The 27,860-nt window shown below is 35.6% G+C and overlaps 1 protein-coding gene across 7 annotated transcripts in view; it reads left to right on the top strand.

Annotated features, from left to right (window-relative positions):
* LOC132697456 (E3 ubiquitin-protein ligase UBR5) overlaps positions 1-27,860 on the top strand; it is an 84,809-nt gene that overhangs the window by 6,569 nt on the left and 50,380 nt on the right. For 5 of the 7 annotated variants that reach the window (XM_060662990.1, XM_060662993.1, XM_060662991.1 and 2 more), the window contains exons 6-19: positions 5,708-5,949; positions 6,008-6,189; positions 6,682-6,950; positions 9,116-9,426; positions 9,507-9,560; positions 10,857-10,967; positions 12,695-12,945; positions 15,607-15,876; positions 17,179-17,458; positions 17,525-17,638; positions 18,949-19,204; positions 21,633-22,091; positions 23,421-23,548; positions 25,227-25,789. In XM_060662990.1, the coding sequence (XP_060518973.1) occupies positions 5,708-5,949; positions 6,008-6,189; positions 6,682-6,950; positions 9,116-9,426; positions 9,507-9,560; positions 10,857-10,967; positions 12,695-12,945; positions 15,607-15,876; positions 17,179-17,458; positions 17,525-17,638; positions 18,949-19,204; positions 21,633-22,091; positions 23,421-23,548; positions 25,227-25,789 (3,490 nt within the window). The remainder of the gene's footprint in view (positions 1-5,707; positions 5,950-6,007; positions 6,190-6,681; positions 6,951-9,115; positions 9,427-9,506; positions 9,561-10,856; positions 10,968-12,694; positions 12,946-15,606; positions 15,877-17,178; positions 17,459-17,524; positions 17,639-18,948; positions 19,205-21,632; positions 22,092-23,420; positions 23,549-25,226; positions 25,790-27,860) is intronic. The other 2 variants (XM_060662988.1, XM_060662987.1) reach the window with 2 other exon arrangements.

The following is a 27,860-nucleotide window of genomic DNA, read 5'->3' as shown; positions in this document are numbered from 1 at the left end:
GGATACAGATCCAATTCCTGTGTTCGATGGCGAATGGACTCATTCGGGTCTTCTTCAATGCTACGCTCTACAGCAGCAATAGCTTCTTCTGTACGCACCGTAAGGCGTCTCTGGGGATGCGAGTTATCAATAAGAGTAAACGTGGTGCGAAAACGTTCTATGGTTAATCGAATTAACTGCTCTGTTGGACGATTTTGTCGACGATATAATGGACCTTTAAGCGCGATGCGTATTCCGCATAGAACCATTATTTTCGAAATAAAATTGCACTATTTGCAAGCGTTGTTCAGGCGTGAATCTATTCATGATGAATTGCCAAACCAAACTGAGAATAAATCACGTGACAGCTGTTATATCGGTCGCCATCTCGAACAGTAATACCAACTTAAAGTTCTATACATCGAAAAAAAAACACCCATTATTTGCAATTTATCCAAAAGCAACTACCACCTTTGCTGGAAGAGGTACCCTTGCAGTGGAGATAAAACATGTAGTTAATGCCACATGGCGGTCCACCCCATTTTACATGGGCTGCACGAGAGGGTATTTAAATCAGGAATTTGAACATCGATGGATAGGTTTGGCGGACCTCTAGCTTGGCCGCCTTGCTCGCCAGACCTTAATCCGATGGACTTCTTGTTTTGGGGGTACTAAAGTCTTTAGTTAATGAAACAGCTATACCATATATCGATTATCTACGACAAAAAATAATAAACGGTTGGTAAATCATTAGAAACAGGTTAAGCGTATGTTCGTATTCAACAGGGTTTTTTTAAAATGTATAAGAAAATGTTAGAAATGAAGGATGGCATTTTGAAAATGAATTGTAATTAGCGTTTTATAATTTAGCGTTTTTAATTCCTGATTATTATTAATAATTTTTTTATTTTCGCAAATGTTAAATGTACATTTTTTTCACCTTTTGAATTTGTAGCATACTGTTTTAAAAAATTTAGTGCACCTCGCTTGCAAGTTAATAATGCTGGCCTGCATTTCCACTTGCTTTTCCGTAACAGAAATCTATATCGCGATATCCAGTATCACCTTTCTGTAAATTAGAAGTGCGGGGTATTTGGACCGAGAATAAATAAGTCGATCTGTGGCTAAACGATTACACTCATTGACCCAAAACAAGAGTAACATTTATTGAGGATTTGTGATTCTGCTTGAGGTAATCTTTTCTATTTTGCTATATCAGCCTAAATAAACAAAATACATGGAAAATAAAAAAAATGTTTTAAGTAAAGTGCTCTCAAGTGGCAGATTTCTGAAACACTTTTATTTTGTAATGATGACTTTTACTAAATCAGGGGGCTGTGTAAAAGACCAGCTAATTCCGTTGAGAATTAATTAAGCCTACTGCGTGAAAAATAAAAGAAAAAAAAATATTTTGACAAGCAATAACTCGGAAAATATTAAGATTTCGAATTTTTGTTACATGACTTACTACCATTATTTTACCGCTTTGAATCTTTCCGCCAAGTTTCCGAACTCAATTTTCGAATACCTTGTATAAATAAAACAAAAAAAAAATAGTATTCAAAGTTTTGTATTCATAGATACACACAATGATACTTACATAGCAAATTGCAAAACATAAAAATCGTACAATGACAAATGCTTATTTGCGGTTATAAAATATATATATATATATATATATATATATATATATATATATATATATATATATATATATATATATATATATATATATATATATATATATATATATATATATATATATATATATATATATATATATATATATATATATATATATATACAATTAACAATTGAATATCAACCCGCGCAACATACAATTAGTAAATTAACAAATTATTCTTTGCAGTAATAAAAGCAATTGATAACTAAATATTTTCCAAAATTTCCCAAATGAAAATTGTGTCTTTTTTCTGTAAAAATATGTTGAAAAATGGAAAAACTTCGCTCAACATCTACAAAAGTTATCAGACAGTTTTTTTAGTTTTGGAATTAATTGTGTTTCTGATTTATGCAAGTCGAGTTCGCAGAAACTTTTTTGAAATCTACCTCAAATTGATTTATTAAAGCTACCGAATCTGCCAAAGAACCAGAGGTAGTCTCCAATTTTGTGAGTGCTATACTTACAAATGAATGAGTTGTTTTTATAAATGTTGCAGTCAAAGTGTACATTCCAGTCAATGTATACATTTACTAGCCAATGCATATATTCACTTCCCATTTTATTGGAATGAACACTTTAACTGGTAACTGCATGCATTAACTAGATAATGCATGCAGTTACTAACCAACTGCAATCAAACCGTTAATTGATGAATTTCAAAATAAAATTTAGTTTAGCGAATAATTAAATTAATTATTGACTCGATGATTATTTCACTAGAGATAGTTAGAACATAAAAATACAAAAACACCTAACATAGAAAGAAAATAATTTGAAACACAAACACATTTAAAAATAAGAAAAACACTTTATTTGTTTGAACAATTAAAACTTCCATGGCATTTGGAATTGTACATTTTTTTTGCTTCAAGGCATGCACATCTATTTGTTGTGCATTTTGTTTTACATTGGCATTTAGAAAATCCCTGTCCGGTACCTATCGACTGTTTGGTTGCAATAGTTCGTAATGGTAATTCAATGGCATTGTCTTGAATATCATTTGGCGTTAATATATTTTCGGGACACACGCTAAACTGAAATCTGGAATATAACCCTTTTAAAATTCCATTGCGTGTTCCAATTTGAAAATAGTCATCATCCGGTTTGGTTAATAACCATCCCAATATTGCACGAGAATCTCCCCGTCCTCTATCAACTTCCGGTACCTTAATTCTTACTGTCATTCCTACCTTCGCCGGAGGATGCGAAGCATCGGAAATTAATTTCATGCGCTTAGCTTGCTTATGTTTTCTTTTGATTCTGCTCGGGCATTATTGGTCTGTGATTGCACCGTGCAAATATCGCACATTTTATTACATTCCGAATTAAGTAAAATGTCACATCCATCAACAACGCTGTTCCGTGTCATCTTGAACCACTAGCAATTCCCCGGCATCTTCACTGAAGATTATATCTGATTCTAGAGCATCTTCCAAAATGGTTTCAAGTCGTGGAATCTCCTGGACACTTTCTTCATTACCGTTGACATTTTCAAGAATTTTCTCCAAATCTTCTTCACTGTTTATATTGTTTTATACCTCGTGTGGTAAGGAAGAAGAAGTAAGGCCGACCTTGGCGGATTGTCCAAAGGACTTCGCTTTATACCAGCGTGAAGGGCTCTACTCCAATTACTGGTTTGATTTTGTTGCATCCATGCGATTATAATATTCTCAATATCTTGATTCGCACGCTAAACACTGCCTTGAGACTGGCTGTGGCGTGGCTTCCCATGAACAATTTTTAATTCAGGCTATAAACCTTTCAAATCAGCAATGACGTGGTTAACAAATTCTTGGCCATTGTCGGATTGCAAAATAGATGGTGCCCCAAATAGTAAAAAAATTCGAAGGAGTTGATCAGCAACTTCATTAGCTGTCTTATTCTTAAGAGCTCTAAGAATGACAAACTTTGTTAAGTGGTCCTGGTATACCAATATAAATTTAAATTTATCATCTGGCTGTGATTGGAAGTTAATTAAATCTACTTGACATCTTAAATTAAAATGAGAAAACACCATTGGCTTAGCCACCAAGCCTTTCTTTTCATTCGGCCTTTTTTTAAGGCACACTTGACAATTATTTAAAAATGTTTGAATATCTTGTGCTGTTATATTTTTAAAGCGAAGGTTAAGTTCCTTTTTCATTCTGTCTCGTCCACCATGTCCAATTGATAAGTGAGTTTCATATAAAACTTCAAACAATTCTTCAACAGTAACATAATACAGCACTTTTTCATTTGCTATTGGCGCAATTAGTTTATCCACATTACATACATACACTATATCATAATGTTTTAGTAACCAGACGATTTTCTTTTTTCTGAGCAGATTTAGCGGATTTAACATCATTTATTAGTTTTGTATCTTTCCGCAGTCATACGAAAGCCGTTAGCTTTTTGTGGAGTAATGTTAATATATTCGTAGAATTTAACTTTCATCGCTTCTTTATCCATTTTATATTTATGAGTAAAAAAATAATTAATAATTATTAATTACAATAAACTGAAAGTGCTTTTAGAAATACAATTTTTTTTAAAAAATTTCCTGCTTCTACCAAATAAAATGTTTGAAAACTTTTGTGAATATATTAACAGTAGCTGCCAATAATGTGCTTAAATACGTAAGTTATAAAAGCCAAAATTTATTTTTCTTTCTTTACAATAACAAAAAAATAAATGTGAAAATGTGGTTACAATTTTCGAACAAAACTACAAAACAAATTGGTGCCATCGCAAGCCCTACTGCAAGCCCCCTTTATCCACTGCATTTTAACAAAAACTGGACAGAGAGACAGACAAAATTCAGTTTATAAAACAATGCACACAAGAATGTTTAAGTAGACGATATCAAATATATTTATAATTGCCACCCCTTTGAACTTTCTCATTATGTTCTATTTCATTAATTTAACAAAGAACTTTGTGCTTTTACTGGGAAAACCCTATAGTGTGGATTTACCCTGGGTCATTCTATAAATCCATTCATATATAAGAAAGCAGTAAAGTACGGGACATATACTAATAAACACGTGCCCTATCGAAAACGGTCCGATAGGTCTCGATTATTGGAAAAATTGCAGACAAAAAGTGAATTTTGCATTTTCTCCTCTCCTTACTAATAACTATATGATTTAATTAAACCAAAAAAAATGACGTGAATAAAGTAAATAAGAAGTGTATTTTCAGTGGACCTCTTAATCGGATAAAAGACAGTCCTTTTTCACCTAAAAGAATTGTGAATTTATTAAATATAAACAAAAGCTCTAAAGTTCTGAAAAAACTTTACTCACGTGAAAATAGTTACGTTTTTTGGGCGATTATGGCTGCTGAATTTCACTTTCTGGTTGTCTCTCGGGATCTTATAAGATTGATTTATTTTTTGAAACACATTAGTTTTACCAAATATGAATCAGATTTTGATTTGATCAGATTTTTAATCAATTTTTTTAAAAATGGTATTGCAAGATGAAATATGAATTTTGTTTCTATTCCACTAATTTTATTATTTAATTTATTGTGTTTATGTATGTGTTTGAACTTTGATATTATTTGTCTTTTTTTTTTTAATGTATTTTTGTCATTGTCCTTACAATGTAGATTAAAAAATATGTATTTATATTTCTTTTACTTAGTTATCATTATTTAACTAGAAAGATCATTGCAATGGTAATTATTACAAATTGGTTGTAATTTGAGCTGGATTTAATGTCATTAGGTGTAATTCTGATAGAACTGGTAATTTCGTGTACACAGATCCACCACCGAAATCCCCCTTGAGGTAATCTCACTTGTTCGCGCTGTTCAAAATTTTTTTTAGCAGTCGACTGGATTAGATTTTAAACTCAAACATTTCCTTACACACTAAACCGATCATAATACTTTTCGTATCCATTTCCCAGTACCCGAATTTCGAAAACGCGTGATCACCTTGACTTGTTAGATTTTTATTTTTTGCCCCTGGGTTTCGTTTGTTTTTTACTTTGGATTTTCTTTTTTTTTCTTTCCACTAACTTTAACCCGCTCTGCGTTTGGCGTTGCTCAAACAAGCTTCCTTACCAGCCGTGGCGGCAGCGGGAGCCGTAGCCGTCTGCCGGACCGCGACGCGCCGCCCGTAGGTGCCGCAAACGCAAACGGGGGCGGCGGCGCCGGTGGCGGTAGCGGAGGAGGCGGCAGCGGAAACGCCGAGCGCGACCGCGAAAATCTATCCGGGTGGCGGGAGCGACGTTACTTCGGCCCGAGGAAATGGCTCGAGACCGCTTTAAGGGACAGCCCTTACGACAAGGATTCGGGTAAGGGTGCGCTTTCGTTGCCGTTCGCCGGACACTGTCGTCACGCTTGATTCTTCAGACCATAAGAAAAAAGACAACGCGTGTCCGTTGTGGATATCGGACGATTTGGAGTTTTGGCCGGAACCGGCACCCAAATTTTGCCAAATCGCGACGCTGTACAGCGAGCTGATCGCTCTGTCGTCGAACGGACAGCTTTACCAGTGGAAATGGAACGACCACGAGCCGTACAAGCATCCGGAGGTATGCCTAGACACATTTACCGACTTTAAATTAACAAATATTACAAAAACGAAGCTTATATAACCGTTTATTCTTATTTTTCCTTTTGTTAAAACTATTAGCAACAATTTAAACAAAAATTTCAATTGAAAACAACCAATCAAGTTATGTTTCAGCGCACTACATTCACCATTGATCCCAATAGTTTTATTATTTCGAGATGATTCTCAAAAAATGCTGCTTTGTATTCAATTTGATTATCAACAAAAAAATGTTTTCTCACACATTATCTACACAACTTGGAGATTTGATTTAATTAGATAAGCGTTAGGTTGTCAAAATTGGACACACCTAAATTTGGGTATCAAGTAGAGTGGCTTAGACACTTATTTTAGTAGTCTGCAAACGAAGGTCTCCCCTAACCTAATTTTAGTTGTCACCTAGCGTTTAGTGACCCTCAAACATGTTGGCGTAATAAGTTGGTTGAACTCGAATAATTCGTGTCACTTCCAGAATCCCAACATCCATCATCCGAAAACGATCCCGCTGAATCTGACAGGCGAGAAAGTCGTGCATCTATCCGCTTGTTCGACTCGGTGCTCCGTGGCCACAGAGTCTGGTAAAGTCGCCACGTGGTTGGACGAGTTGTTATCTCCCGCCTCTAATAAACTCGAACACGCCGCTCAGTCTTACACGGAGTTTCAGAGCGATAGGATCACAGCCTTGCACACTTGTCCGCTCTACACTGTTGCTCGTTTGGAGAGCGGGGCGTTGTATTGGTGGTAAGATGTGGTTCTGTGCGGGGTGGTGGTGGGTACCCGGAAAAGTCGACCAAATTTATATGAACTAATTTTATCAATAGTTTGAAAAAATTGGAGATCTAGTTATGCAGCTCGGTGAATAACAGGCAAGTTAGTAAAACGCGAATTGTGGATAATGTGAATTTGTTATTTACAGTAACAGTACTAAGCATCGACTAAGTAAATGCAAATTCCTAATACTAAGAAACTAGCACCTTCAATTTTATAAACATCCAGCTTATCATTTTTTGTTTTATAATGGTAACTTTTCGATTACCATTACCTAATTTTATATTTTAGCCTTCTGAAACTTAAAATTAAAAATTGAAATGCGTTTTTCTTATATATTTATGAATGTATCGTCGCCATATTTACCAGGTCTGCTTTTTAAAAACTTATAGTTTATTGTGGGCTTTCGAGCAATATTAAAGGCTTTGGAAACTTTTATTACACTTACCTAGGTGTCCTATAGCAATATTGCCCCTACAATAGAATTTTATATAGGCTTTCAAGTAATTGTAAACACAGAAGCTTGTATAAAACTCATCTAGGTGTCGTATAGTAATATGACCGAAGATTTCCCGAATCGCCAAATATTGTATTCGGGTATGCCTTGAAGAAGGTTCTAGATAAATTGGACATCACAATCGCATAATAATTTATTATGAAATATATGTTATTATTAAAAAATGGTAGATAACACGCTACAATTGCAAAATGTTTTTTTAAAACATTTTGATTGAATAAAATAAATAAAAATAAAAAACGTTGGAAACTTTTATAAAACTCACCTAGGTGTCTTTTAGTAATATTGTTTTTGCAATAAAACCTAAGGTATTTTTTAAATGCGCTTTCAAGAACTATTAAACACCCTTGAAACTATTACAAATTCTACCTAGGTGTAGCAATAAAATCTAAGGTCATTTTGAAGAAGTACATATAGTTTTGTAAGTTACCAAACACATATTTATAAAAACCTTAAAACCGGTATAAAATTACAAGTAATCTGAATACCAGTTAAGAACTATAATTGCGCAAATATGAAATGTGAGTTATAAAATTGTAATCTCACTCTTCCGTTGTTTATTTGTTTTGCATTCGAAAGAAATTATGATTACTATAAAAACTGCTACTAAATTTAACTATTCGCTAAATTTTTTGGTTTGTGATATTAATAATTGCACAAAATCCCAACCTCAGAAACATAACGGCCCCTTTCTACTTGATTAATTTTGTTACTGGGCAATAAGTTTTATAAGATGGTTTACCTTCCCTAACAATTTTAGAATATTTATTAGGTGCTTTAAGATTTATAAGGTCTTTACGGAACATCCTATAAATCCCTAAGAGTAACATTTTTTCAGTAAGATTTTTAACAACGCTAGTAACTGACACTGAAGGGTTTATAGTTAAAGTAACCGAAACTTTTGGGATGCAATGTTATAGATACTAATTATATATGTGCTCGAAATCGTTTTGATAACGATTGTTTTGATTTTGTTTTGTCCTATATGAATAATTCTTTATTTTTTCTATTGCTGGGTGAACACTTTTAATTTTATATAAATTCCGTTCTAGTCAAAAATGTCTGCTGCAATAATATTTTCAAAGCCACTATCACTTATATTGTTCAAAAACAAACAAAATGTATTTTGTGGTTATGTTGATTCGTTTTCTGGCAGCGACCATTAAATTAAAGCCCGAATTCAAAGTTCCGTTTACATTAATACATTTTAAATGCAATGTCGATATAACCCAAATTTTTTTCTAATCGAATTTGGCTTGAAATTGAATTTAATACTGAATAAAGTACATTTTTATAGTATTTAATCTCGACTTATATCGATTTGAGTCACGTGCATACGTGGTAAAAGATTTAAATATGTTTTATTTTATTTATATACGCACGTTTAGATCTTGCAAAAACGACTGGCGCTGTATAAGTATCGAAAATGCGAACTTCTATAAAAGTATGGGTAGAAATTTTAACCCACGGCATTATCGATATGTATTACTTTTAAAGGCCCTGTACTTATTTGTAAAAACAAAAAGTTTATACCATTCTATGAGAGTCGTCCTTACTGGGTAACCACCGCCGGTATAATGGGGGGTGTGATCGGGACTCAGCTATTCCTATGTACTTTCAGGGGCGTGTTGCCTTTCCTTCAGCGCAAACGTTTGTGGGAAAAGTACCGGACGAAGTGCAGGAAACTGCGACCGTCGACTAATCAGTCGGAGATAGTGACCGGGTCACAGGTTTGCATGAAAAACAACCCGATGTACCAACCGGGCGCGATAGGGTTCACGGTGGCCGCCGGGGTGCCGAAGGTCGGCCAGTTGCAGAACGCCGCGTGGACACTGAGCGACACGTGCACGTTCAAAATTATGAATATATCCAGCGGGAGCGGCAGCGACAGGAATCGGGAGGATAAGGCCGGTTCGAGCGGCTCCGGTTTATGTGAGTGGAACCTCGATTTCCCATTTAATTTATGCATTCAAAAGATAAATGCAAAAGAAAAAAATTTTGTTCGTTTTCAGATGCGTTTAAGAAGGGATCCTCCAGCAAGAGGACCGATGACGCATTCGCTGAATGTAAGTAAGATTTTATGTATTTCGGCAAATGGAAAAAAAGTTGTGGTTAAAATTTAAAAAATGATAATAAAAATTTGAGAAGTGGTAACTTTTCAAGGAAACTTTCACAGGCTCCTGTAATATTATTTACAAATCTTCTGCATTCCTCCTGTGTCAGTTGTTAATAAATCGAACTTGCTGATGTTTCGTCTATCATCCTGTTGGCTTCTTCAGAGCTTGTACCTGCTTATATAATATTTGAGGGACATGGTTATTGTTTCGGATGACTGATTGGTGTAAGGTATAGACGTGAGTCGCAGTTGAGATTGTTTGGTTGTTTAGAGATTTCTATGGAGTCTCCGGTTTGCCTTTGTGGCAGAATTGATTACATGCAAGAATTTTAGTTTGATTAAAATAAATTTGATGTCTGGTTTCATGATTATGTTTGGCAACTGTTGATAAGGTTATTTGTCATAGTCTTAGGGCTCCTGAACCTTTAACTAAAACCGAATACACTTCACCACAACCTTATAAAGCAAATGAGACCGATAGCAACTCCACAGTTGCCACTGTGGTCCCTCCTTACATTCAAAACATCGCTGATCAAAAATCTCTCAACATCAAAGTCAACTAGGCTAAAAAAACATGAAAGAGCCTGAAAAGACTGACAAATAAATTTTTCAGCAGTTGCCAAACATAATCATGAAACCAGACACCACATCTTATTGAATCAAACAAAAATTCATGAATGTAATCAATTCTACTAAAAAAATCCTTGAATTCATAGAAATCTCTAAACAACCAAACAATCTTAATCACAAGTCACCTTTCACCTATATAAATATCAGTCATCTGAGGCAATGTTCATGACCCTTCTTAATTTCGCCCCCCTCAAACAGTATATAAGGAGGTACAGAGTATAATGCCAGTCAATTTCAGTTGGGCCCTGAAAGAATCCAATAGGATTTTTTTTTTAAAGAAATATTCACAGGGTACTGTAATACTATTTACAAAACTTCTGGATTCCTCTTTCGTCGGTTTTTGCTGAGTCGAACTTGCTGACGTTTTGCCAATGATCCTGTTGGCTTCTTCAGAGCTTATATGAAACTGAAACTAACTTAACAACCGACGTAGGATGAATCCAGAAGTTTTGTAAATAGTAACCAACAGGATAATTTATTTATCAACAACAACAACAATAGTAAGATAAATTCCTATTCTGTAATTTGCATTGAAACACTCTTGGTATTTTAACTCAGATTTACAAAGCCCTCCATAGTGAATGTTATTGACATGCATGTGCGGTTCATTTTTTAGCGTCAGCCGCGAAAAATTCAAACATCAAAGAGAACACCGACAGATTGGACATGCCCCCGCCCCCTTCGCCGGCATCGAGCACCTGCAGCGACACCGGCAGCACTTGTCACAGTAAGTAGACCCGTCTAGCAAGTGAGTAAGAATAAATGCTAAGACATGACAGTAACATAAGAGTCGAACAACCCAATGTTACCAGTTTGAAAGGTGAAAGGTGGATTTTGGAAAAAATTGCACTTTATGGGTTGTTATTCAAATCTAATTATCCAGAACCATGTAAAACGCTAATTTGCTATTTAGGATGTCAAATGTTATTTAAAATCAAAACAAAATTTTGTTTTTATGGTTAACTTTTTTTTATGTTACCTTTGATTGGCACGTCATTGCCCAGTAGCTGACATTACTACGCCTTGTTATTCATATTTTAGGTTCGGATAAAGATGTACAGATACAGTTTTCACTGGATAGTTAAGCTCTTATTGGACTATTTAATGATATAAAAAGTTATATCGTTGCAAATGTTAGCAAATCCACTTGGTGGATCAGCAGATCAAGAAAAGACATTAAAAAAATATTTGAATTGGTTTCAGCTTTGAAACAGTGTTCGCGTATTTAACATTAGAAGCTTTTGTAGAAACTGAGTTTTAAATTTCAAGATAACAAGTACGTCACCATAATAATTCAAAATTTCAACTGTTCCCCTAATACTGTACCTCGTTGCCTTTGCGATATATATAACCCAGAGATCGAAAATAATATGCTTAATTTTTTTGTCTTTAAATACCTAGTTTGTAATTTTTCTTTCATTAGTGAGTTTTCTTTCTCGTTTTTTCCTTTTTCCTTTCTTTTCTTGGGACGTTCTATTAGAGCAACTTAGTTGGCTACCGTCTCTTTCTTCTGGAATAGTATTATGTATTGTCACTGTGTCAAAAAATAAAGAATTTATTATTATTAATTGTTTCCGTTTAAGTTTAGACGTTTTTCTTACTTTAGATTTTCTGTTTGTCTGCTAAAATATTTTTTAAATTGTTCTAATTTAGCTTTAATATTGAAATGGATGCAGGTTGACTAATCTTTAAGTGGTCACTTGGGGTGAATTTAAATTGAAATTGAAACACAAAAGGTAATACAGTGTCCAATATAAAGTCCAATAAGAGCAATTGTGCAGTTACATTATAGCATGACATCTTTATTTGGTTCATTACTGGATGTCGTAAACTGATACAGGAATTTAGTTTGTGAGCTTTTAAAAATGCTAGCAATATACCTTAGACGTACGGATCATATTTTATTACGTCACTGTACGTGACGTAACGGCACAACTGCTCTGACCGAAATATACACGATTATTCTTGAGTGGTCTCTTTAAGTCAAAATAACTTAAACTTTTTATTCTCCTTCCTCTACAAATGAACTAAAACTTGTACTTAATGATTTTTCACATTTTCAAATGCAACAGGCCTAAAAATTTGCAGCAACAGAGAGGAGCCAATAAACTTGCTATAAATATGGTTGCTAATTTAGCAATAAGATTAGTTTTGTTTAGTTTGCTTTGTCAACTTGGAAATTGATATGGATATAACTGGAGAGCCAGAATACCGTTTATTAGCAATCATTGTTATTTAGCAAAATCAGTTGAATTAGTCAGAACCGTTATTTTTAACTAACTGTAACATTTTACATCGTGACAAACGTCTCACGCTTCCGATAAACTGATGAAAACAGCTCAACTTGACTTTCCATGATTGTTGATTAGTCTTTCTGACGAAATAATCGACGAGAAAGTGAATTTGCGCATCTCGCGCGGCGATTTTTCAACGCGTATTTCTTGTGCTTCGCAGAGCGTCAGAAGAGGCTGGTGGTTACAGTGTCAGATATCAACAGTGATCAGCGCAAAGAGGAAGAGGAGTGGCACCTGCGGGACGTCATATTCGTTGAGGACGTGCGCAGCGTGCCAACCGGTCGGGTCCTCAAGGTGGACGGCGCGTACGCTGCGGTCCGGTTCCCGTCTGCGCACGCGCGCGACCGCGACACGAAGGACGCCGATGACATATTTCAAGATTGCCGCCTGATGAGAAAAGATGATCTCCAGGTAAACTTAACTAACCAAATTTGAAATGCAGAGTGGTATTGAAATAACATCATAGAATTTAATGAATGATCAAAGGACTAATTGCAAAAATACTCCGTTGCTGCCTGACATTCTGGAAAAATTGCTCCAAGAAATTCTTATAAAATTGCGCTCAATCTTTCGGCAGGATAAAGAAATGACAGCATTAAGACAGGCGATAAGGTTTGCTAAATCTTGCAACCCTGAGGTTAATAAGCTTACATATAAAAAGAACTAATGCCAGAAAGGAACATTAATCTCATAAATTCAAACCCTAAATAATATTAGTTTAGTTTAATACATCGAACTATAAAAAAAGAAAGGATTGAATGATCTTCGTGTTTGCTTCTGACGGACCTTCCCCTAAAAAGTAGTCACAAAAAACCTTTATACCTATGTTCTGTGTACACCCAACAAACAAGTGGAAAAAGCAATCAGAAAACAATAAAGCTGCTCGTTCAGATAAATTACCATCAGAACTACTCAAACATTTAGATAAAACAGGTATTGCAGCGCTTCATGAGATATTTAACATCATTTATGAGACAGAGCACTACCCCAAGCAGTGGCTATCCTCCACGTTCATTCTTCTACCAAAGAAAACCAATGCAAGAAAATGCGAGTACTAGTACAAAACTCTTATAATCATAGAAAACATGTATGCCAATAAATAAATCCTAATTAAGAGAGGAGTAATATTTATTCAGAAATGACGCATAGAATAAGCTCCTCAAGCCTTCATAAAATTTAGGAGGGTGCTTACGTGTTCGGACATTGATATTTGTGTCAGGCTCAATTTTGTGTTCAATGCTGCTTTATTTTGCAAATAGCTGAACTCTCACAGTTAATTCTCTAAACAAAATTTGAGATGTGTTGGTATCGCCGCAATGTTAAAATAGTGTGGATAGCTTGAGCAATGAATAAAAAGGTACTGAAACTTATAAATAAGAACAGACAACTCTTAAATATCATTAAAAATAAAAAAAAAACTAGTCTAGTTCCTGGTATATGTGATGAGGAATACGCAGTATGAACTGCTGCAACTAATAATTAAGGGAAAGATTGAGGGTAGTAGTAGAAAGAAAGATAAAGTTAAGGGACAGGGAGGTCAGAGTGTCACTAACCACTCGAGAATTCACAATTTCCAAAAGAGAATGCATTGAAAAGTTTTACACGCTTTATTAAACAAGTCACTTTCTCTATGTAGTCATTTCGCAGTTGTATGGGATAAGTATAACGTTTGGTCGTGATTTTCTCTACGCCAACGAAGAAAACTGGCCTACATTAATGAAATATATGACATTTTGACGAGAATTGCACTACTATGTTGTTAATAATTTCAAATGAACCCTGATTGATGCACAAATACTTGTATTTTTCATTCTCTCACAAATTTTTATTTGCAACCAAAAAATAACTGAATAGACATCTAAACAAGTATGTTAACTTGAGCTTACTGCAATTCTCCCTAATGGATAGTTGCAGATAGTTTCTGTTTTAACTTTCTTCTTCGACGATAATGTAAAACAAATATGGCTAATTGTTAACCTAATTGCGCACTAATACGCTTCCTGTTATTAATTAAGGTTTAATTCGATTTTAATTTTTTTATGTAGCCAAAGATCGTTTAATTTTATTCCTTGGATAAACTGAACACACAAAAGGGCATTTTATTTGTTTACAATTTTTTATTCTTTGCTGCATTTCTCATAATGTGTTATAAGTGTAGAGTGAGAAACCACCGACTTATTTTAGCTATTTCTGGAATAGATACATTGTAAAATTACATCCTGTCAGTTGTAAAATATGCAGCTATAAAAATGATTTCGGAATCAGCATATCTTGTTTATCGTCTAATAATCTCATTTGCTCTTTTTTATTAATTAAATGAAAAGACTAAATAACCTAAATAACCTAAACAGCGGATTCTGCCGTAAGCATGGCGGTTTAACCTCCGTTCGGTCCCAACAGAATCCCTTGTTTAGTGTGTAGTGTAGTGTTTAGTGATTGTTTTAAAGTTGTAAACGTTGTCGGTCCCGCTGTTTTTTCCTGTTCACACCGGTGTGGTGGCCTGAGGGCCCGGATAGTTCGCGGGGGAAGTGGAGGAGGGCGTTTTTTGCTGTCGGTCGAAATTCCATTTTGTATATGTTAATCAACCTGGAGGATGATGATTTGAGGATTGAGGATTTTTGAATTATGTTCACACTTGTCGTAAGGTGGCCGAATGACCTAATGGAGTCGTGGCCATTAGATGTAAATCCAATCCCAACCTAAACAGTAAACATGATTCTGTTATTTGGCAACGTTGACAATGACAGTGACCGCAACCGGGCATGTCGCGGTGTTAGTCCTGTTGGACCGGGTGAGATTACGAAATTTTCTTATCCGATTTGGACCAAACAAAATATTGAGTCAGTATCAGTGGGCTCCAGTTTCAGTAATTCGATTATGTGATATGATTAAAATAGCACTCTGTATATAGAAAGCTAGCGGTAGAGCAATCAAATGATGAATATCGCTAACCGTTGACAAGAACCGTGATTTTATCGATTAGTCTTTCTGAATATTTCTGCTTCGCCATTGAGAAAAAGAAAACGTCATGGCAATGGGTCTGACCTGAAGTATCCATTTTCGTTTTTCAAGGTGATAAAATCGTCTTCGAACTCGCGGGTGCCCGACTGTTTCCAACGCATGCCGCGACGTATCCAGGTCTCCGAGAATGTCGGTCAGATATTGACAATTGCGGTCGACGGACAGGGAGTCCACGCGGTGGTCAGGAATGGTTCCAAACTGAGTTACGTCATCATCAACATCAGCAGCGGCCGCGTTGAGCAGGATAACGCGTTCCCGAGCGACACGGCCGCGTTCATGGGCCTGTACCCTTCCTACATCAATTTGACCTGCGCCGGAGAGGTAGGTACCCCTTGTTGTGCTTTCGGAATTGTAAGACGCCATTCGTAACACTGGTTGGTTCAGCCGAAGGCTCTAGTAGTAGTCTAGACTACGATGAAATGAGTTGCCTTATTTCGCAAATTGTTAATGGTGATAGAGCCAATAAATACTCATAAATCAAAGCTTAAGGGTGGACTGCGTGTTTACAGTGGCCAAAAGGGCGTGACATTCATAAACCAGAAGGCTTAAGGGTTAAGTCGCGTGTTTACATTGGCCAAGTGGGCGTGGCATTCATAAACCAAAAGGTTTAAGAGTAGGGCTGCGCGTTTACAATGACCAAGAGGGCGTGATATTCATAACCCAAACGGCTCAAGGCTTTTTAGTATTTTTGAAACTTGTAGTTGACCATAAAAACATATATCCTTGACCAGAAATTTGCCCACTCTTTGAACGAAATTTTGTTTATATCTTTTTAATTAGTTTTAATAAAAAATAATAATGTTTATCGCTGGTAAAAACAAAATATGACAAAGCTTTGCTTTGACGTAGGACGTTAATTTTAAAACATTGATAAACTTGTTCTTTACAAGTGTTGGCATTTTTCAGCGCTCGAATGTACCTAAGTAACGTTCTAATGCCTTAATTGCTTCTGAGTCCTTAATATTTCCATCGCACCAGCCTATAAATCTTTCTTCTCCGTAATGAAATGTGTATTTTTTAAACTAAAATATGTTTTTTTTAAGTTTTTTTTTTACTTTTTCTTTTTCTTTACTCACACATTTCATTATGCTCCGCGATCAATATCAGTGATGATCCATAATGCTTTAGACAAATGAAAATATATACCAGCAACTTTAAGATTCTTATCAAGGTTTTTATTAATTTATTGTATTAAATTTAATATTGCCAATCACTAGGTTTCTTGGGTATAAATCTAAATTGGAGGTTATTTAATATATCATCCATACTAAAATGATTTATTGCTCTAGGATGAATCTCTTTTTCAAAAACCTTAGACACTGAGAATAACACCGACATTGGTTTGTAATTTGTGATGTCCTGCTCGTCCACTTTTTAAATGGCATACAACCTTAGGTTTGTTTGAGTACCTCTTGGAAAACCTGGCTTCACTTCCTTCATTAGACAAATGATCTGCTAAATGCTTGGATTTCGTCCAATCCAGAGGGATCTACTAGATCGAAAAAGTGGGATAGTATCCATAATAGTTATTTAATTGTTAAAATGGAAAATCAAAATAGCATTAATAAATAGATGAACGATAATGTGGTTTTATGGACGGTATGGTCTGGGCTCTATTTTCAGAGCACCGAAACGGTCTTGGTGTTGCGCGACGGCAACAACACCATCTATCCCATTGCCAAGGACTGCGCGGAAGCGATCAGGGACCCGCAGTTTTTAGATCTGCCGCCGGTGAAGTGTCTAGCCGCGGGGACGCTGGCCCTGACCGGCACTAACGTCAACATGAAAAATCAGGTGGCCATTTTGGTGTTCGCCCTCGAGCAACAGTTGCTGATGCCGAAAATACTCAAGTGCGACGTGGACGGCGTGAGGCAGGTGCTTGCGCAGCTCGACAGCGACGGTAGTAGGTTTCTCGTCGACCCCACGGTTACGAATTTACAGGAAAACGTGTTTTTTTCGTCTCTCGCAGAAATTAATACCATCGCGAGGCCCACCATTTTGACGGAGCGGTGCGACGGCAATAGGAATATCTTCCACGCCGTGGTCAACATGTGCACGCCTACATCGAATAAAGATAACGACGGTAAGTGCTGTAGCTTTCTTAGTCACCGTTTTCCCATATATTTTCGTTTCTGATTCGCAGAGTATCTAGGGGAGGCAAAATCATTTTATCATTTGTGCGGTCTATTTTATTCATTCAAAATGATAAAATTTTGTTAAATAATTCGAGGAAGAAACGAAATCTAGATGCAGTTACTTTATATGAACAGTCTGGCAAATCAGGCATTTTTTAGCCCTCTGAATTTTTTTTCTTATATCTATCTCTCGCTAAAACCGATTAGTTTTTACATACAACTAAAAAAAGGTAATTGTTAATAACTAAATCACCCAATATACCTATACATTTCGCCGTGCAGATATTGAAATCTAATGTTTGTTTATATCACTTACAACTAATATCTGAGTAATCTTTATCCATTTCGCTCAAATCAAATCCTGCAGCTTCTGTTCTAAAGTCTTCATTATTTTCAACCTGAAAGTCGGATTGTCTTAATAGTTTTATGGTATCTGGGTGAACCAGTGAAAGAGTTTTTTTCTTGGGAGCGATGTAATCAGAAGGGGTTAGAGGGAATGTGAAATATGTATATTAGAGGCAATTATGGAGGTTGATCGTAACGAATTGAATCTAACAGTCTTAAATGTTTCAGATCAATTAACTTTCAAATTCATAACAAAATAAATAAAAAATGACACAGATAAGTTTCAACACTTCTTAGGTTTTTTCAAATTTTCTCCCACAATTTTGATAATAAAGTAAAGTTTGGTACACCTGGTGCGCTTTATAAATTCAATGAAAGGGAGCTATTAAAGCACAGGGTGCTACACTTTCAACCCATCCTTTCAAACTATCTTGCGCAACGACTTTGCTTTCTAGCAAACGTTTTTTATATTGGTTTTTTAATTTGGGAAGACTTTGACTGACACCCGACCTTTTTCTCTGATTTTAAGTTGATGAATGCACTCCTAAGTTGGGGCTGTGTATTAAAGGATCTCTCTGCATACATTGTATAAAGTTAAATTATTATAAAGTCAACCTATTTAAATAAATATTTGATATTACCAATAAAATATATAGTATACACCTAGTCCATACCAGGAAAATATTTTTAAGAATCTCTGTAACTAACACAAGGATTCAACTTATTACACAATTCGTGAGTAAAGGAAGCTAGCTTGCTTGAATGGGTATCAATAAATTTTCCAAGTATTTCATTGGTCATTCATAAAAGTTTTAAAAATTTAAATATCAGCGAATTGTGATTTTTTGAACTTTGGGTTATGGGCGAAGACATCAGACCGATAACTACTTCCGGTCATTTGACACCTTTACAGATCAGTACGTGCCGGAAGATCCAATCCCGACGCAAAGTTGGCCGCCCGAATCTTTCGACGGTGCCTCGGGCGACGAAGACAGTATTATTAGTCTCGGCAGCAGCGCTGCGAACAAGGGCGGCGCGCACAACCATAGCGTGTCCGGCAACGTTTTGGATCCCTCGGAGCGCAGATCGAACGCCATGCAAATTCTCCACGCGCTCCTCTACGAATCGTCGACGATCGAGAACCATCTGGTCGAATTTCTCTGCTCTAAGTGAGTAGTTTGAACATAAACACAAACGGCCGGATCGAAAAACAAACAAAAATTAAGTTGGAGAAACTGTAGTTAGACTGCCTAAAAGTCTTCGTTCGGATGACACAAAAGGGCCGTACGGCGCACACTTACACACGAATAAAATGTTAGTTTCAGGAAAAACTCCATTCTATTCGTGCAGAACCCAACCACCTATTTTTTTGTATTTTGCTAGAAATGTTTATTGGTAAATTTAAAATACACCTACCAAATATTTTTGAAATGCACCGACTCGACAATTTTATACGCATTTCAAGATTTAATAGATGCAGAGCCCAAGAATATCGACAAAATTGGCTGTGACGTCACGATGCATTATTGTCCCGCATACAAGATTAAAACATAACTCATAACTTATATAAATATTTAAAAAAAAATAAAATTAATTAATATTAAATATTTATTAGATACAATGACTAGTATACCACAATACAATAGAATGTTAGTGTAACAATTCTCACAAGGTGATATTTACTGCGTCACGATAAACAAAGTGTGTTCGTGTGAAATTAGATTTTCCAAGACAATTAATTACGAAGCAGCCCTCATTTAAATAAATAAATGGAATCAATTTCTTGCTGTTGTTAATATTTCAACAACTAATACTACTAGAAAAATATAAATAGGTCTAGATTATGAAGCAATATACAGTGGTGGAAAAAAGTATGGAAAGTTTTATTTAATCTACGCAAAATATTTCATTCAATATGATATATTACTTTTAGAATTTTGTGGCATAGGCTCAAGAATGTAGGATGGCCTGGCATCCTCTATGCATAGGATGATTAACCAACTTGTTTTAGAATTTTTGCAGCCCTTTTCGACCAATCTGATTGATGAGTTCTTGTTGATTTTTAACATTGGAATGCATTAGAATGTTAAGATATTGAGATTGAGATCTTTGGTCCAGTTCAGATCTGGCGATTGAGATGACCATTCAAGACCGTTATGTTTTTCTCTCTAAACCATTTACTCACTAAGTTGGATACGTGTTTCAGATTACTGTCCTGTTAAATAGCACCTTCTGCAAACGGTAGCATTGTATTGTTCAATACCTTTTTGTATTGAAATCGGGCTATTTTTATTGCTTGCGCCAACACATCTTCTTAAATATTGTCTATCATCAGATCTAAACCGTACTCCAATTTTTTTTCACCAAAACAGCAAATTCTCAAACTCCATATCCATTCTTGGGTATGGGGATGAAGATCGATTTAAGCCAATCGAGGGAATTTGTCCTGTTATCTTTGTCCAAAACCGTATTATCCGACTATTTCATTATCCGTTCCCGATCCAAAGTTACAGTTGAAGTCACCCATAACGACAGCCACTTCACCCTATTTCACCAGTTTCGTTATCTCTTGTAGTTCGTCGTAGAAACTTTCTATGTCTTGTTCTGAGCTATCGCATGTTGGAGCATAAACCTGAATTACGTTCATTGTTCTATGAGTTGTTCTTAATTGCAACATCATTATTCTATCACTGTAAAGTTGATTAGCGATTTATTGATTTCGAATGACAGTGTGATAGCAACTCCATGCCGATGTTGTGACCCTCCCGAGTAGTATATATGTCCTTTATCAGTCTTTTGTTGGCCAGTGTCAGTCCATCTGACTTCGCTTAGACCAAGGATATCAAACCTCAGACGTTGTCTTTCTTTTTCAACATTGGCTAGTTTCCCTGCCATATGCAGTGTTTGGACTTCCAGTCCGTGTAGTGTTTTGTTATATAGTTGAGTTCTGTTTTCCATGGTAGACGACGGGGATATTCTTAGCACCCTTTCCTCTTTTAAAAGGTGTCCCGGACTGAGGACCCTGTTTATATTTTCGTCAGCCGTAGAGATTGTTTGAAATTATTAATACAATAGTTTTCCGTTTGCTTTCTATATCGCAGTATCATAGCCTATATAATCAAGATTTGATAGTCGCCTATGGGTGTCTAGTATCAAGTCCTTAAGGAAATCATTTTTCGATGGTCTTGATCTAGTATTGACGTAGCTGCTTCCCAATGTCAAGGAGTTTGGGATACGTAAGGATATTATGATTGGTGGGATAGGATGAGGGTAAGTGACCTGCTCCTTCCTGGAGGGGGAGGTGGAAGGTAAGAGTGACTAGCATAGGGCAGGATTGCCAATTCCTGAAGTAGCCTGTCTCTTACCGGGATCGTAATAGAGTGCTACTCACCACCCTATTTAATAAACTACCTTCCAAATTTAAGAAGATAAGTAGCCACCGACTGTTTGCAGTGCAGTGAAAATTAATTTGTTGTTGCCGTTTCGTTTTTTTATTTTTATCGTGAGAAAAACTTGAAATAAAACTTATTAATATTATTAGGCGCGAAAGCTTTAATTTTAATAATAATATGATTAAATAATTCTTGTCGTTCTCAGAGACGCGCAAGGTCAGACGCCGTTCATGCTGGCGGTTTCTTCGCGCAGCTATCCGGCCGCCCTCGAGATATTCGAGCGCATCACCAAACTGGGAACGCCCCAGGAACGCGAGGAGATGGTGTTCCCGAAAGGCTCGAATCCCGACCACTCGCCGTTGCACGTGCTCTGCTGTAACGACACATGCAGTTTCACGTGGACCGGAGCCGAACACATCAACCAGGACATATTCGAGTGTCGCACCTGCGGCCTGACCGGCACTCTGTGTTGTTGCACCGAGTGTGCGCGGGTATGTCACAAGGGCCACGACTGCAAGTTGAAGAAGACTTCGCCGACCGCCTATTGCGACTGTTGGGAGAAGTGCAAGTGCAAAGCGCTGATCATGGGCAATCAGTCAGTGCGTTACGAGCTGCTCAGCAGATTGGTGAAGGAGACGAATTTGGTCTGCTTGCCCAATTCGAGGTACGTCCTTTTTTTCAAGTATTATTTTTTACGAATTAGATGAAAATTTATTGACTGCAGGGTTAGAGAATTTATTTTATGCAGTGTCAGTGTCACCACTAAAGTCCCAATCATATGGGAACGCTTTTTATTGAAACAATCAAAATCAAAAACAGTCAAACTTGATGAACTAGACTGATATCTTAATAATGTGTTTTTCGTTATGTTTAACTTAAACCATCAATTTTAGAGAAAATCATCAAATGCACCTATATAGAATTCATTAAATTGTGGCCGTCCAATGTGGTCCGAAACTAACCAAAACTAAAAAATAAATGTCAATAAAAATTTTTGATATTTGGAAAAACAGGTAAATTATTTAGTGTTTTTTTTTTTCAATATGTATTTTAACAAAGTGGAGACAAACGTTTGGTTAGTTTAATGCGTAAACCATTCCCACGATCAGAATTTACCTAAAAAAAATTGTCCCTAGTAAGTGTACACTATTTTCAAAATTAACACGATTTTTTGTAGGTTAAAAAGAATCAGTGTTTTTTCTCAACTGTTATCATTTAATTAATTATTTGTTATACACAAATTATCTACTAGATTTAAAAAAAAAAGAAAAAAAATATAATGACCCTTAAATTTTAAAGCTTGTTTCGGAAATATGTAATTATATAGATATTACAAAGAAATAAATTGACGATTTTAGCATACAAACGGGACGCCTTCATAACCATTTCCTGGCCGTAATATGTATAAAATAAATATATAATAAATTTTAAAAAATGAAATAAAAATGTGTAATTTACTTTTTTTTTTAACTTTTGAGATTTTTTGAGAGATTTGGAAATTAATTGGATCGCTTTTATATCAAGGAATTCTCTCAGAGTATAAAGCATATGGATTTTAGATTCTGATTAATTACAGTTTCCAAATTTTTAGTCACGCCACGCTCACTATTGTCTCCACTTCACCAATTCTCATAGTATTGAAACTGGGCCTGTTCATAAAAAACCTGTAGTTCATTTTTATTAGGTTTAGAGTTAATTTAAAAGAGTCCAGCCAATTCTTAACAGTCTTGAAGCCCTGAATCACTCAGTCTTGAGTTGCTTGAATTGTGCTTCCGTTAAACAATAACCGGTGCTGTCGACGTAGGATATTACTTCGACTTTCAGTTCAGAGATAATATAAGTTATAAAGAGAATCTGTCCCAGGATCTTACCTTGCTGTACACCTGTCGTTATTTTAGGCGGATCATTAAGCGTACAATTTAATTTTAAGCACTATGAAAGCCGTAAGATACTTCGGAATTGAAAATTAGGAAACGGTCTCCCATTGTTTTAGGGGCGAAAGCATACTGCTTTTCTTGGTGCAAACGGTGGGCAGACAGAACCAGGAACAGAGACAATTTCGCAACTCGCGGCCACGCACTACGTCGTCGAACTCGAGGAACAAAACCCCATCGTCCGACAGTAAGTGCACTCCCTCATATCCTTGGAAAGTTGAAACGAGAGGCGACAATAAGCGTCGACACACTTGAAATATATGAGAGTCCATTTTTAACGTTTTTACCCGGTATAGACTGAAAGAAATTTGTTTACCAACTTATAAAGAGATTTATACTTAATACGAGAGAGGCATAAATTGAAAATTTGCAATTACAGAGATCATTAAACAGTATGGATCGTTAATTTAAGATAAATTACAATTACTGTTTTCCTTATTTGTGTTTTTGATATCTACATGTACTTTATTTGAATAATAAATATAATTATAACATTGTTATAATGATAGAGAGAAGATAAATGAGATATTAGTTATTCTTACCTCAATTAATAAAAACTTATATAGAAGTTTCAAAAATTCTCCTATTTACAATATTTGTCAGGTTAAGTACAGAGAAATAATAGGGGGTACAATATAGTGTTTAAAGTATCATTTTTCATAATCCAATGCTACAATGGAGACTCTGCTTTGGCCTGTCTTCAAATAGGGAAAGCATATATCACGGTTGTGTTACCTGTTTATCATATTATTTAGGAGCTAATCTAGTTAATTCATTGAATCAAATTTATTGCATCTGTAAAAAATATTTAAATGTCCCCAAAGTGCATTTTTTTAATTAAACAGCATTTGATACAAGGAAAGTTGGTAAAGTAAAGTTATTTGAAAGAAGTTACTTTCTGTATCTTTGATGTCAAACTTAAAATTAACCGTTTGTAAAGAAATCTTTGTTAGAAATTGCTATTAGATTTACGCAAGAATTGAAAATCCGTAAATAGAATCAGAGGTATAGTTTTCTTCTAACCACGATTCGTCCTGAAAATAGATATTCCTGTTTTCCCTTCGAAGCGAAGCTGCTCTCAAATATATTCTTCAAATAAATTCGTCTTTCCCTACTAAAAGTAATTGTGTGTTTCTAGTTTTTTCTTAAATATGTTAAAAAGATAATAGAATGGATCAAGGTGTAAAGGTATAGATTATCAAGATCAATAATTTTTTAAATACTTTATAGGAACTATCATCAATAAAAACATTTTCATATAAAAAAATGTAACTATGTACTCACAATGTATTTTTAATTTTGTTACATTGTTATAATGAAAAATAAAACTAGGCATTTAGTTATTTGTTTATTAGGTGATATTTTTGTTTTTCCATGTGCCTGTAGCAAAAACATAAGTTCTAGAGGATAATAGTCAAGCATTTTTTAAACATATATTATTTGCTTAAATTAATGCGAATTATTGTCCGTTTTCGCCAGAATATTGAAATATTTTAAATAAACATACTATTCTAAATTAAATTTAATGAAAAATACACACAAAAAAATCTACTTACTGATAAGTATCTTTAGTGAAAGAGAATAGACTTATATGCTTACCAGCCTGCAAATTACACCAGTGGTAAAGACCCAAAGATCACTGTATAATTAAATATTATATAAAAATGAAATAATAATCACACACAAACAACCAAGAAAGAAGACTCTGCACACTTCACAAACGTGAAGTAAACTCTCGGACTAAACAAACGAGCGGGTGTGAGTTTTTTGACATTTATACCGGGTACTTCCTGATTTCGTCACTGTCGCCTCTCCTTAAATTGGAGCCCTATGACCCGGAAACGGAACGAACGAAATTGTTTCAGTCGAATCGGACATGCCCGAGCACGACCTGGAACCGCCGCGGTTTAGCCGCAGAGCTTTGGAATGCCTTCTGTCCGATTGGAAAGCGGTGAAGAGCATGATCATGTCCGGCACTCGAAAATCGAGCGACGCGCAATACGCCGACCAGCCGTATATTTCGGGTCAATCGGGCACCACCCTGCTCGACAAATTCACGCATTGCTTTTTGGTCAAGTGTCAAATGGTCACCGACATTCTGGTCGAGACGCTCATCAAGGAGATGAAGAACGCGGACAAGAAACAAGCGGAGTTCGCGAAATTCGTCGCCCGACGTTTCGTCCGGTCCGTGGTGCGGATCTTTGTCATATTCAGTATCGAGATGGCGCCCAGTTCGGTGAAAAAACGCAGCCTGAGAGACCAGAACCAGCCGGTGATGAAATGCAAACGGATATTCCAATCGCTCAGCAAGTTGGCGATCGAGGAGCTGTGCGAAACCGCCGACTCGCTAGTTGCGCCCGTCCGGTTGGGCGTGGCCCGACCTACCGCCCCGTTTTCCTTGGCTACCTCTCCCAGCGACGTGCTTAACGTAGGTACCCGCCCACGATGGGCACTATTGAAAAAGTTAAAACATAAAAAATACATTCTGCCTACTCAGATTTATTAGACAGGCTTGGGGCATCTAATAAGAATTGCGGTGCGCATGAGAGCACGTTTCTTAATCTATAAGTTTGTTTTAATTTTGTTAGAATCACTATATAACTGGTTTAAAATTCATGAAATAACTATTGGTTAGTCTAAACTTTATTCTTATGTACATTTATCTCTAAATTTTGATAAATTTACCCCAAATTTAATCAATAAAATAACAAGTATTTTTTTAAGTCAGCTTTTAAGAAGAGAGTGTGTAGATTGCTAAATAAAAAAAACAGTATTTTTTTATTAATGCTTTTTGTTAGTATAAAGGTATTTAAAAGCTACAAAGGAAACTCTGCTTTGGACTGCCTTCAAATAGGCAAAGCAAATGTTTTATATCACGGTTAGGTTACATTTTTATCATATTATTTAGGAGCTAATCTAGTTAATACAATAAATTGATGATTATTGCGTCTGTGGAAATATTTAAATGTCCCCAAAGTGCATTTTTTTAATCAAACAGCATTTGATACAGATAAAGTTGGTAAAATTATTTAAAAGAAGTTACTTTCTCTATCTTTGATGTCAAATTTAAAATTAACCGTTTGTAAAGAAATCTTGGCTAGAAATTGCTATTAGATTTACTCAAGAATTGGAAAAAGGTTAATAGAATCAAAAGCAAGCTGTGTGTAGCTTTAGTTTCTCATTCAAAAAGAATCATTTTCATTATTTGAGATACTAAGAATCGAAAAAAAAAACTCATTGAGAACTGTCTCTTACTTGAATTTGCTCTAACTGGGCAATCATTTTCAAACAACTTTTAGGTTACAATCTCGTGTTCTTGCTTGCAATTCTAATGCGACGTCCAATGTCATGTGTCTGTAACATCTTACTGGATAGAAAATGAAAGCAGTTTGTTACACCCATGCACTATAATATATATATTACTTAACCAAAATTTGGATGTTACACTTAAAAAATCTTAAGTTTGAGTCGCTTTATTTGGTCACCTGGTATGTTATGTACATTGCTTTAAAGTATTCACAAAAAACATGTAAAACTTGTCTGAAATAGTATTACATAAATAAAATGTTAATTTTAATCCTACTATTGGACCACCCCGTATGTAACAGTGCTTTCATTGCATATTACAACTTTTTCTAATTATTCCATAAAATCGGCACTTTCTATCATCAATAATTTTCCACATTTTCAAAGAAACTGTGACCTGGTGTGCGGCCTACAGGTTGATATAACTAGGTTGATATATTAAATAAGGAAACAAAATAATCCTGTCAAATTTTAAAAAAATATATCAACCTAGTTATACCAACCTGTAGGCCGCACACTAGGTCACAGTTTCTTTGAAAATGTGGAAAATTATTGATGATAGAAAGTGCCGATTTTATGGAATAATTAGAAAAAGTTGTTCTGAGCGTCCTTTCATAGGTCCGTCTCTGAGAGTCCAGTATCGTTTTCTTAAAGATCCCTACTTTAGCAAGTGAATATTTTTAAGTTTTGTAAACGAGATGGCGTTGGGTTTCCTTAGGCCAGATATTACGAAGATCATTTGTGAAGTTTTAAGATACTAATATGTCGGCGTCCTTTCATAAAGGTAACTTGCTAGCGTCCAATATACACGGAAAAACTTTTACATTCCAGCATCCTAGCGTCCTTATGTATATTTTTCATTTATTGCGCAGATTTCTGAGCGTCCGAGCAACGTTGCCCGATTGATTGTGTATTAAAATACATATAAATAGGTATCGTCTTCAGAACACGCTTCTCGTTTTTAACATGACGGTGCATAGTCGAGCGGGTATAAGGCGATTCATATTTTCCCTATATTCTGATTAATACTTTGTTGCGAACTGTTTTTTTTATTCTATTTTTTTTTTTTGGTCGATTTTTTAATTTTTAAAGATCTTGCTAAACTTAACTTCTTTTTGTAGATGTTTTCTTTAATACGTCGCCCGATTTCGGAAAGTAATTCTTTGATTGATTTTAAGGCAATATGTTTGCCA

Source organism: Cylas formicarius, unplaced genomic scaffold (genome assembly GCF_029955315.1).
Source record: "Cylas formicarius isolate icCylForm1 unplaced genomic scaffold, icCylForm1.1 PGA_scaffold_1__22_contigs__length_36826433, whole genome shotgun sequence".
Classification (NCBI taxonomy): Eukaryota; Metazoa; Arthropoda; class Insecta; order Coleoptera; family Brentidae; genus Cylas; species Cylas formicarius.
The sequence above is the reverse complement of the archived record's forward strand: the minus strand, read 5'-3'. Positions and strand labels throughout refer to the sequence as shown.